At 33.6% G+C, this 12,817-nt stretch overlaps 1 protein-coding gene across 3 annotated transcripts in view; it reads right to left on the bottom strand.

Moving 5' to 3' along the window:
* Positions 1–343: 343 nt before the first annotated feature.
* Positions 344–12,817, bottom strand: part of PPP1R12A (protein phosphatase 1 regulatory subunit 12A) — a 143,753-nt gene continuing 131,279 nt past the window's right edge. For 2 of the 3 annotated variants that reach the window (XM_032393751.1, XM_032393752.1), the window contains 3 exons: positions 8,143–8,190; positions 5,466–5,516; positions 717–2,906 (listed from right to left, as the gene is read on the bottom strand). In XM_032393751.1, coding sequence (XP_032249642.1) covers positions 2,820–2,906; positions 5,466–5,516; positions 8,143–8,190 — 186 coding nt within the window. In that variant the 3' untranslated portion in view covers positions 717–2,819. Of the gene's footprint in view, positions 2,907–5,465; positions 5,517–8,142; positions 8,191–12,817 lie in introns of all 3 variants that reach the window. The other variant, XM_032393750.1, reaches the window with a different exon arrangement.

The following is a 12,817-nucleotide window of genomic DNA, read 5'->3' as shown; positions in this document are numbered from 1 at the left end:
TCATTTGGCTTTGAAGTATTGGCATGTGAACTTATTTTATGTAGGACAAACAACAGTAATACCTTTCGTTCTGCGAGCTTGCACAGGGTAAAGTACTGGAACTAGAATTCAATTCTTGTTGTATTTAAACATAGGCTTACTACAAGTCCTCTACCAAAGTTCCCAAACTGAAAGTGCCTCCTATGAGAGTTATATAGTTACAGATGTGTAAGTAGATGGGGGGGTTGAACTTTGGACAAACCTAGGTTGAAGAATGATCTAATATTTTACATTTCAATGGAATATTATCTTTGTATGTATTCCCAAACCCATGTTTGCAGCTAAGAAAAAAGCACAGGTTTAATTTAGAAACCACAAAATGTTTATGTAAATGAAATCTTGTGCTACAAAGCTACTATCTTGAGACTCACTGTTATTATTTTTTACCCACTTATTATCATAAAAAAACTAGTTCTCAGATTCTGCATACAGACAGCTTTATGTAAAATATATAAACATTTGTCCAAATTGGTACACAGATTGCATAAATATGGCAATTAAGATTGCATTTACAGATGTGCATGTACAGTGTTGTGCAAATTGTCACAATATTACAACTTCAGAAATTATTCAAATTGGAATCCAAGTAAAGCAATTAGTGAAAAAATACCCATGCAGAATTTAAATATCTCAGAACAAAATTTAAATGTCTTCAGTAAAAGGTCACACATTTAAAATAGTTTTATTCATTTTATTTGTATATGTCAAAATACATTTTTATTTCCAAAATAGTGGGTTTTGCAACTAGTTTCATGCAGAAACAAGGTCTGCTCAATACTACCAATAAAACCAATATAATAGCACAGTAGCTGTTCAGTTTTAGATACAAAGAATAAATAACCTAAATACAAAACACTAAAATATTAGAAACATGTATTTAATCATTCTTCACAGGCATCCAAACTTCACAAATATAATCCTTAGCATGCCTAACTGTTGTGCAACCAGAACGTGTTGCGGTCACTCAAACTGATCAATTATCTGTATATTTTACGTCCACATAAGACCATGGAAATTCTCTATATTCAGACCCACCATTCATACAGTTCAAATATAACCAAAAATAAAATTCCCATAACTATCCTTGTACCTTTAAAAATCAAGAATCCTGAGCTTGGTAGTAAGAGCATAACCTTATATCTTCATAAAACCAATCAAGAGAGAGAGGACTTAAAATCCTGCTTACCAAAACACCCTTTCCCAGCCCCAAAGTAATCTAAAATAGGCAGTAGAACACAATGACCTTTTAAAATGAAGGGGTACAAATTCACATTTAATATAGTATACAATACAATCAATAATACAATTAGCTACTATAAGCTTTATGATGTACAATTTATTCAAATGGCTGAACTGTTCAGTGGTTAAGGAGACAGTTATGTGCCAGAAATATGTAGTATTTTTTTGCATGGTTTGATGAAAATATAAAAGCTATTTGTCCAAATAAAAGCCATCTTCACTATGTACTTGATTTTGCTTTTTTTTCTTTTCTTTTTTTTTTTAAAAAGGCCACTGAAATGTATAAAATGGTCTGAACATGATGGTGGTATCAAAGTCAATGCCTCTTCACATGGCAATAACAGTGCATTTTACATTAACTCACGGGTTAAGTCTGCAAATGATTTCATAGCATTACTTTGGCTAGCACAACAGTTTTAGACAGCACTCAGATAAATACAGGTATGTGAAATGTGAAGCAATTATCTTATGCAACTTTAATTGTGGCTGAATACTATCAAATGAAAACTGGAAATAAAAGTAAAAGCACTTTACAGTAGAAAACTTTTGTAAAGATAGGGCTCCATATAATGTGTTACTTTTAAAGTCTTTATATCACATTGTTAGCAAATTTTGTTTTAACACTATTATGGAGTAGCCTACTTTGCATTAACAGACATTTGAAATAAGGAAATAGTCAAGCATACCATGTGGTGGTCTAAAAATCAAAACAATACACTTATTTATATATACAGCATCACTCAGTACCTGCTAAAATGAACGTGAAGATTACAGAATCTAACATCTTATACTACAATAATAAAAAACAAACAAAAACAAAAAAAGTGACCAATGAAGGCAGAAAATAGGACTTAAAAGAACCTAATCTCAATTGACTTTAAAGCATTCATATAAGAAATAAATGCATATTGCACAAACAGTGAAAGCAAATGTTCCACCAAGCAATTCAGTTCCAGGTGGAAGACAACACAGCATTAGCCTAATACATAACAATGATATCAGAAGAACAAGTGTTCTTTTCTGTAAATGAGAAAGCTGTGAAAACATAGAAGAGTCTGCCACATGAAGAGTTAGAAGGAAAAAAATACAAACCCAAACTTAGATGTAAAGCAAAAAATTAAATATCGAAAAACTGGAAACTGTGGCACATCAAAAAATGTTGAATAACTGTCTTCTGTGAGAGCTGAAAGTTTTTGTTGACACAAAAGTATTTATGTACAACTAAGGCTTACTGGTTAAGTATCTGAGGCATATCTGGCCTTGAACACTTTCCTTATATGCTGGAGCTGTAAACAAGTTTTCTCAGTCATTAAAAAAAAAATCTTCTCAGCAGCTGCATTAACATGAAACAATGGTCTTGATACAAGAAAAAAAAAAAAACAAAAACCAGAAAATTAAACAAAACAAAATTCCTAGATAAGAGGGCATTTGGCAGGATATCCAAAAATGACAGTCTCCAAGGATTCTTCCCAGGCTTCCAGTGACTGTCAGTTATGGTCCACTGGGTTGCTAATATGTGCAATTCCATTATTTGCTGCTTTTTATTTGGAAAGTTTGCTTATAACTCTAATCAAGGCCCCATTTTCATCCTTTAGCCTCTGGTTGTCTGCTTTTAGGTCTGGTAACATCTGTGAGGGGAAAAATAAAAGAAAAAAGTTTTACTTCAATAAGAAGATACAATGTTACTCTTAATAAATTTTATGTTTTCACCACAAGACACATGAACAAGCTTTGTCAGTTATATAAATTTCTAGTGGCTAAAACGTATATGAAAGAAAGAAAAAACTTGATTTGTGAAGCTAATTAGTTTAATAAACGATGGAATTAAAAGTTTATTCTCCCAAAGTTATCAACTGGAATGTACTAAATCACTTGCTATTTATGACTCACAAGCACACCATATTAGAGCAGCCAAAAAAATGAAGCCTGTTTTTGTTAGGATGGGCTCTCAAAGGGAGTTCCTTTAAGACTTCCTGTCAGCACCTAAACCGAGGCCTTTTACTTTATTTACATCAGACCTCAAACCATAGTACTACTTACTATTACTCCACAAGGAAACCAGCCTATTTAGCAAAGTTTTGAGGAAGTTAGACTTGTTCTAAATTATTAAAATTCCTTAAAGGATTCATCTGTAGTACCAAGTTTAAGCATGTAGTACAATGTGTGATCCAAGATAGGTGGCTCATTAAATTATAATAATTATTACTATTATTAGAACAGTATAAAATAATTTATAAGCCAAAGTAGTCAGTCTGTGTTTATGAAAATATCTAAGCACTGAAAAAATCACCAGTATTTGGAGCAAACAGAAAAACACATCCTCACATCCTCAAAGCAAATCTATTTTCTGTTGTACAGACAAACTGAAGGAGGGGGTAGAAATGTTATCAGTAAACTGCATTTTCCACTAAGAATGAATTAAATCAGATGTGCTCTGCCAGATTTGTTTGCTAGGAAGTGGGAGAGCTTATATTTTGGATGTTAAAACATGCTTTCCAAGATACTTAAAATATCTTTCCAATATCGTTTCTCAGCTATCAAAATGTACTAGGTTGTAAAATTAAAGTAAAACTTCTACTTGGCAAAATTACATAAAGCAAAAGCTTTATGAAGAGTTTAACTTTATGTGGAACCAATCAATTCTTGTGTTCACAATGTATGGATATAAAATACAGTAATCTTAAGTTTATGTATTAGGATACCTCTGTAATAAAGAACTAAGTGAATATTAACTAAAGTGGTTCTGATTGAAAATGGTATTATTTTGAAAAATAGATAAAGCATGCTTAATCTTCAGCTTCAACATATTAATTATATGTAAAATATTTTATACTGCTTATGTTCCATTTTCTTTCTAGCAAAGAATTTTAAAATTATATTTAAATATTTAATCCCTAAAATATTTGTAGAGCCAAAAATGTGCACAAGCTTTGCAAAGGTGCAGACAAGTCTTTAAATCCCTAAATCATTTCCTAAATTTATTGTAGTTTATCAGCCAGAATATACAATTAGTGACACTTTCTAACATTCTGAGAAGCCATGCATAATTAACAGTTATATGATAAGCTTCAGACACAATGGCATTAATTTGTACAAGTGAGCTTAAGACACGCTTACTAATACAAAAACACCTGCCTGGCTCTACCAAGAAGAAATGATGAAACTATAAATTATAGGTTCACAGACTGCAGGTGCCTACAGAACCCTGAGCGCTTGGCTACCACTCTTGTCAAGGCCCTATTCTCAGTCAGCAGTCGCTCATTTAACTCTCTCAGAGTTTGAATTTGCTTTATTTGGTGCAGGTTCTGCAGGAATTAGAACATAAAGAAATAAAATATAAAAAAATAAGAAAACGGAAAAGGGTACAATAAAAACACAAAGAATCACAGATAACGAATATAAGAAGAAAAAAATTAAGAGTCTTGACTATAAGGATATTCATTCCATGAAATTTGCAAAGGTAAATAGTGTAGTCCTAAAATTCCATATCAAACAAAATACATAACAAAATCCAAAAACTTTGTCTCCAAAGCCATTCAAAAATGTTTTAATAAGGAACCAAATTCAGTAATAATTAAATCTTGAAATTCTAATTTTATGGGCACATTTTCCTATGTATCAGTTCATTAAATTCATAATGTGATAAACATATTTTATGCAAGATAATACAATAAAAGGTAATCCATTAACTATGCTATTTTTTTCCCCTAGCAAAGAGGGTTCCTTCCAACATTCAAAACAAATAGATACTTCTACAGGTAATTCAGAGTTCAATAAAACATAGCTCTGCTCGTCCACTACTGTAATGTCCTTTATTTTCAAAGGAAAATATTTTTGTATTGCTACCCCCTCCACTATTTACTCTCCAAGAAACAGAGTATGTGAAATGTGAAGAATAAATAATAAATCCCAAATCTTATGGTTATTATTGTCTAATTTTTTCTATACCTGAACATCAAAAAAGCCAAAAAAACTAATCAACAAAATGATTTGAATTGTAAATGTTCTCCTAGCTCACATAAAACCTGGATTTAGGAAGAAAGAGAAGCACAAGATATAGATAACTCACAAATTACATAATCAGTATTGAGAACAATTAACATAAACATAGTTATCTATAAGAGTACTGTAACGCTTGAGTTGATAAACAGCACTATCTCTCATAAGTAGAAGCATGGTTTACTTACTTTGAGCTCTTCTTCCATTTCAGATATTCTTCTTTCTAGAGCTCTTCGTTCCTAGATCAATTTAAGGTACCAATATTAATCACGTAATTATTATATTCTTAATTTTCTTCTAAACTGTGAGAGAGTGATACTTTAGAGTCAAAAATCAAATCAGGAGCAGTGTGGAAAAAGATGTGATGCCAGTGATGTGTAAAGAGCTTTCTAAATTTTGAGAGAAGTAAATATGAAGATTATGATTTTTATTAATTTCTATAAGCTCTCTTCAAAGCTTTGACTTTCTAGTAAGATGCTACATAACATGTTCAAACTATTTTTTTAGTTCACATAAAACTGAGGAATAAACCAATATTCAAGACTGAGGATTATATAGAAAAGAAAAAAAAAAAAAACACACATAGATGCAATTATTCTACAGTGACAGAAGCAGAAACGCAAGCAGCAAACATGCCTAAATTTCAAAAGGATCGAAGAGAAGTTCATCTCCTCCACCTATAATGTTTGCTAGCCAACATTTATACAACTGACTTTACAGCTTTGTATTTAGGTTGATACTGTGTGCAGCATTAATGCAGTGAATCTAACGAAGAAGCAACTGCAGCACGTATTTTAAAGTACCTCCTTTCGAAGAGTGACAGGCAAAGGCAACATACATTACTGCAGTGTACAGTTTTATTCTCCCTTAAATAATCAGCATTCTAAGGTGTTACGCAAAAAGCAAGCAGCGGTAATTAATGTGCTGTAAAACTTTGGTTGTTAGGTCATACCGCCCAGAAGATACTGACTCTTGCCGGTCACCTTTCAGATACAAACCATTTAAATTTAGTTTAATCACTATGAATTTCCAAGACATTCTTTCCCAGATTAATAATTAATGTTGATATTTAGTAAAGCAGTACATTTATTGTAAATGTTAATGTTTTTAGATTATGTGATGTAAAAAGTAGATGGCATCCTACTCATAGTCTTTTAAGTACCGTGTTATTCTATTAATAGCTTGTTTAAACACTATTATATAGACAAAAATGTTATCTTCTATGAACAGAACTTTCTCCTAGTTAATAATACAGCCATGACTAATTCATAAAAACCACTGCACTTCCCAAAACACTAGGATATATAGCGTCATATTTGATCCTCATAACTTGGTGAAATCTCATAAACAGCGTATTTCCTACTGCCCTCATCATCCTCAATTTTGTTAGGTACCTTCAAGATTTTAACTACTTTCTGGTAAAGCAAGACAAGAACACTCTACCAAACTGTCTTGTCGCCAAAGCAGCATCTATAAAGTTGTAGGCAATTTCTTCTGTTTGACAAATTTACCAACATCAGAAAATATGGTTAAGAGAAAATACATGTAAAATGCTTAGCCCAGTGCCTGCCTGGTACATTATAGTACTGAATAAATGTTAGCAGTTATTATCAATACTATGATTACTAATATCTGTTAAATTGAAAGTAAATTAGCTACTTTGTAATTTATTTGCATTTGATAGGCAGACAAAGGAGGTCAGGTGAGAATGTCAGAGTATGAACATGTGTACTATGTGTGCACAAACCTAGATAAAAAAGGACACTCTCTTTTTTTTTTTCGTAAAAAAGGTAAATTGGCTATTTCTGTAATGGGATGGAAGAAAATGTTTTATTAACTGCTCCTGATTATTTATTCTTTGACCTCGCTACCCAGGATGTGCTTTCTCCTCCAGCTAAGACCTTGTAGGTCTAGCCACTGCTCACTTGGACTAACAGACACTCTTTTCCTTTAACTTTTGATCATTGATACATTCTCAACTGCTCAGACTAAACTTGCAGAGTTCTTCCTATGGCCACTGCCAGACCTCTGAGCAATAACAATAATAAATGGAGAAATACAAGTGAATATATCATTGCCAAATAAAAAATTATAGAAAGACATAAAAGGGCAAAAGCCTTCTCTAGTAATCAAATTTTTGTTTAAAATATACTATTTAGGGGCGCCTGGGTGGCTCAGTTGGTTAAGCGACTGCCTTCAGCTCAGGTCATGATCCTGGAGTCCCAGGATCGAGTCCCGCATTGGGCTCCCTGCTCAGCAGGGAGTCTGCTTCTCCCTCTGACCCTCCTCCCTCTCATGCTCTCTATCATTCTCTCTCTCTCTCAATAAATAAATAAAAATCTTAAAAAAATATATATACTATTTAAAAATGTTAAGTATTTAAATTCAAAATTAAAGTATCATTAACTTTAAAAGAAATTTGAGAATTTGATGTTCTTAGAATCTTTACAAACTTTCAGAATGGATTTAAATTTTCCAAAGAATTAAACTAAATGTATACATGATCAAAATGTTTTAAGTATACCACCACAGAAAACCAAAGAGATAAATGGCATTTCAAAAACATCAGATTCACTACCACGATGTGTACATTTCAGAATCAAGGCAAAGATTTTTTTAATCTGTTAAAAGAGTAACATGGTAAATTAAGTCTTAATATCTAGAGAGGTAAGGTAATTTCACATCTAGAGAGATCCCACAGAACTGTATAAAGAAGCTAAGCCAGAAAACATTTATGATTAAATCAGTATTAATCTACACTAACAAAAACTACCATTCATAAAAATAAAACTAAAAGAAAACCTACTATTGCTTATGTAAAACAATAAAGGGGGAAAATGATTAATTAATAAAATGGATACTTACCCTTTTTTCCATTTCTAATAGTGACCTATCAGCAAACCTTTCTTGTCTCTGTAACAAAGTAAGAAATATAAAAGGGATATTAAGTGCAATAAAAGGTGGGGGGGGGGTGAAGGAGGACCATAGTAACTCCTCTAGTGGTGTTCAAATAAATCACAACATTCAGTTGGAGTAATACACACAGGCATAAATAAAGAAAAGAGAAAACAATTTTGTATTAAAACAATATAAATTTAGAGTTAAAGGAATACTTAGAAATAGAATGGTTTCCACAGCTCTCATGGTCTACCCATCACTTTTCCTCAGGTCTTTACACAGTATAGTACGGGCTAAGGATGGGTGAGTACTGTGGAACAAAACCAAAAACACCCTAGAGTTTCCTCTCCGATGCTCAAGCTCTCTCTTACACACCACTAGGAGGAGTGGCTAATCTGAATGGCCAGATTCTAGGACCTTGACTGAAAGGTAGTTGGGACTAGGATGAGTGAGTATCCATGCAGCCAAGCCAGTAAACTGGCCTAAATTCTGTTGTCTCTCACAGCTTCGTATTGCTCACTCTCTATCTAGAGTTTTCTTTTCCAATCATCCATGCTCCAAAATTGGTAAGAAAGTTCACACCCCCTGTCACTTATAAGAAATCCTAGCTATATAGCTTTTCTTCTCCTGGTGAGCTTAGGGCTCTCATTTTTCCTGCTTCCTATACTATGCTATCAACTCAAAGTTGACAAAATCCTGAGATTTGGGAGATGGAAAGGACCCTTGTGGTTTTAAGCCACATGTTATAACTAATACCTGAGGGCTCTGCATGTGGATCCTGAGTAAAGGCCCAGTTAAAAACAAGGGGTACCCTAGGTGTGCCTGGGTAGCTCAGTTGGTTGAGTGTCTGACTTTTGCTCAGGTCATGATCTCAGGGTCCTGGGATCCAGCCCTGAGTTGGGCTCCTTGCTCAGCAGGGAGTCGTCTTCTCTCTCTGCTCTTCCTCCCACTTATACACACTCTCTCTTTCTCCCTCTCCAGTAAATAAACAAAATCTTAAAAACAAAAAACAAGTGGTATCCTAGTTCTTACACTAACTTCTGTACATGTATCTTCCTTGGGATTCCTGGTCAGTTTGCTATAAAAACCATCAAATGACTCATTTCTCAAAAGTGAATTTGCTGAATAATCTATTTTACCAATTTACCAAAAATGTTTTTTCACAACTTTTAACAAGAATGCTTTTATGACTATTAACCACAAAATGTACTTACAAATATATTTCATCATTAATTAAATGTTTCTCTCTTTTTTTTTAATTTTATTTTTAAGTAATCTCTATACCCAAAATGGAGCTCGAACCTACAACCCCAAGAACAATAGTTGTGCTCTACTGACTGAGCCAGTCAGGCATCCTAAACGTTTCTTTATGTAATTTTCTGTTCTGTCAACCATTTCAGCATTCATACTTTAGTCTCATCAAGGCCTGTAACCTAAGTTACTTTTTGATCTTCTTTTCACAATTTCTTTTTCATGGTTATGGTATATAAAATGTAAAGATCTAATCATGGCCAGGTGTCCTTCCTTTTCTCTTTTGTTTTAAATGGTTTTATGCTTTTGTGCTCTTTCTGGAAAAATAAAAGTCAGCGTATTTTAATTACTTATTGTTAGAAATCAAATTCAGAATTTCAAGTATGATGAGACTTTCCAGCTAATTCTGATTTTTTTGATGTTTTTAAATTTAAATTTATATTTAACTGCTAAAAATGCAGAACAAAGGCTAATATGCCCCTTGAAGATCTGCAAATGAATCCTAAAACCGCTTTAAATAAAGACTGAAAAATGTAAGGGTGCCTTGATGGCTCCATCAGAACAGCATGGGACTCTTGATCTCAGGGTCATGAGTTTGAGCCCCATGCTGGGTGTAGAGATTACTTGGGGAAAAAAAAAAAAGACTGAAAAATTTAAAAATGACATTCAAAAGCACCCAAAAGAATTCAGAAACAGCTGAAACAATGCCATTACATATAAGTCAATAAAATTTTAGATGGAAAATTAGCATTTTTTGAGGATTTTTCTTCATATAGGAACATTTTAGCAATTTTATGATTCATCTGCTCATTTCTTAGGTTAAAAAATCAAGTTGAGTTAATATTTTTGGTTAATGTTCTAGTTAAAGCTGCTAAAATCATTTTTAGTGAATCTAGTGAATTGACATTTGACAAAATATTATTCATCAAACTGGTTTCTGGTAAATCAGCCTATTTCCCTCCATTGGAGACTACAGGAAGGAGGGTGGCTGGACGAAGGCAGGATTCAGGGATTCTAGAGTCACAGGGCACCTGGGTGGCTCAGTTGTTAACCGTATGCCTTTGGCTCAGGTCATGATCCCAGGATCCTGGGATCGAGCCCCACATCGGGCTCCTTGCTCAGCGGGAAGCCTGCTTCTCCCTCTCCCACTCCCTCTGCGTCTCTCTCTGTCAAATAAATAAAATCTTAAAAAAAAAAAAAAAAAAGAATTCTAAGTCCCTTGGCCAATTATTATTAAACACACTATTAACAGGATGATAGTTGGATAAAATTCCATGCACTGTCAAACTGCTGCCACTATGTATACCCATGAATAGTTATGGGAGTAATGCCCCAAAAAGAAAATAAAAATCAGGTGGAATGATTCTTGGTAGACTTAAATGCTCAGGATAAATACTCTAAAATTGAACAAAAAGTTTAATACTTATCAGTTTTGCTTTTACATGTACCCTTAAATTTTAAAAACATTTATAGTTTTTCCAACTAAGATATTAACTCTGAATATTTACCAATATCTTATACTCTGAATTACCTTTCCCATTATTCATTCAGTATACTGGGCATGGTACTCAAAATGTCTGCTAAGGCAGTTAATAGTAACTTGTTTTTCTGGCCACAATCCAAAGGATCAGAAATTGGTACATGACCCAAAGGCAAGTTGCTCTAGGTTGTCCAGTGTCCTACGATATAGTCACTAACAGGACTGCTCCATGCTGATAATAACTGGCTAATTCTATCAGATCCCCTCTCTTGCAGACTTTGAATGAGAGACATCTAGGAAGAATTAAATGACAACACGGTAGGCAGAAGAACAGAGAAACAGAGAAGGTAGTAAGCAGTAAAAACATGGATTAGCTGACTCACCGTAATGACAGGACACAGCAGTAGGAAGCAGTGGACTTTTTTTTTTTTTAAAGCAGTGGACATTTTTATTTAGAAAACATTATGATCAAATCTCCCGAGCTAGAGTTATTTTCAGAAAACCAGTGATGGTATTTTTGTGTGAGGAGGCTCATGAAGCTACTAATACAACCCAAAGAATGATGACTTTCCAGTTTACCATGAAGTCTAAGTTACCCCAGCAAATTGTAACTTGAATGACGTTCCAAGTTTTTATGACATCTCACTATGAAACGTGTTCTTGTTCTGACTTACTTCTCTGTGTATCTTTATAGTAAACCCTCATCAACTGATGGAATCTGCAGAGCCTTCTTTTTTTAAAACATTTTTTATTGTTGTTAATCACCATACATTACATCATTAGTTTTTGATGTAGTGTTCCATGATTCATTGTTTGCGTATAACACCCAGTGCTCCATGCAGAACGTGCCCTCTTTAATACCCATCACCAGGCTAACCCATCCTCCCACCCCCCTCCCCTCTAGAACCCTCAGTTTGTTTTTCAGAGTCCATCGTCTCTCATGGTTCGTCTCCCCCTCCGATTTCCCCCGCTTCATTCTTCCCCTCCTGCTATCTTCTTCTTTTTTTAGCTTTAACTCCTGGAATTTTAACAAAGCCTCCATTGTGCACAGACAACTGCTTCACAATGTAATAGTGGTTAACAACAACAAAAAGGGGACCTGGTAACAAGTGTAAGTTCAACATAGAGAATTAACTTAAAAGATTATAAAAAAGATGAATGTAAAAGAATGGCCAAAGAAAGTATGGTCTCATTTATGGAACCAGAGATGTCATGTCTAGATGAGTGATTTCAAACTGGATTCCAAAAGCTGAACTGCAGAAATGTGTTTATACTATAAAGTCTCATGTTAAAATTAAACAAGTTTGTTTTCTTAAAAATTACAAGACTGCTTAGAGCCTTTTAACACCTGAGTAGTATCCTGTAAAATCTCCAAGATGTAATATAGTATATTTCCCATGAAATACTTGGGTCACAAAACTCTTTTCTTTGAAGGAGGACAGGTGGAGAATGAGCAAGGATTGTGCCTATTACTATCTCCCACAATTAGTATTCCATGGAAAAAGCTTGGGAAACAATTCCTAGGTCATACATAGCCTAGATCATATGTATATGGTTGTGAATTCTGTTTGGCTATCCCAATTTTCTTGTCTAAAACGGTCTCCTGTAGGCTGTTGCAGAGAAGGTAAGTAAAAAGAGTTAATGACAAACTATCTTCTAGCTTTAGTATATCAAATTAATTTTGGGAACAAACAGGAAATATTTATAATGAATAAAAATGATTATAAATTATAAAATTTTTAATGGCTTTAAGAAGATTCTGTATAGATGCTTTTAATACCTTGCTACATTTGGTATGCTGGAAATAAGCATTTAAGCCCTTTATGTATCACAACATAGGTATTTTTGGCTTAAAAATACTTCAACTTTCCATTATAAGGTTTTACTTCTATATTTTTACTTTATTCTAGA

This window comes from Phoca vitulina, unplaced genomic scaffold, assembly GCF_004348235.1.
Source record: "Phoca vitulina isolate PV1807 unplaced genomic scaffold, GSC_HSeal_1.0 scaffold76, whole genome shotgun sequence".
NCBI classification, from domain to species: domain Eukaryota; kingdom Metazoa; phylum Chordata; class Mammalia; order Carnivora; family Phocidae; genus Phoca; species Phoca vitulina.
The sequence above is the reverse complement of the archived record's forward strand: the minus strand, read 5'-3'. Positions and strand labels throughout refer to the sequence as shown.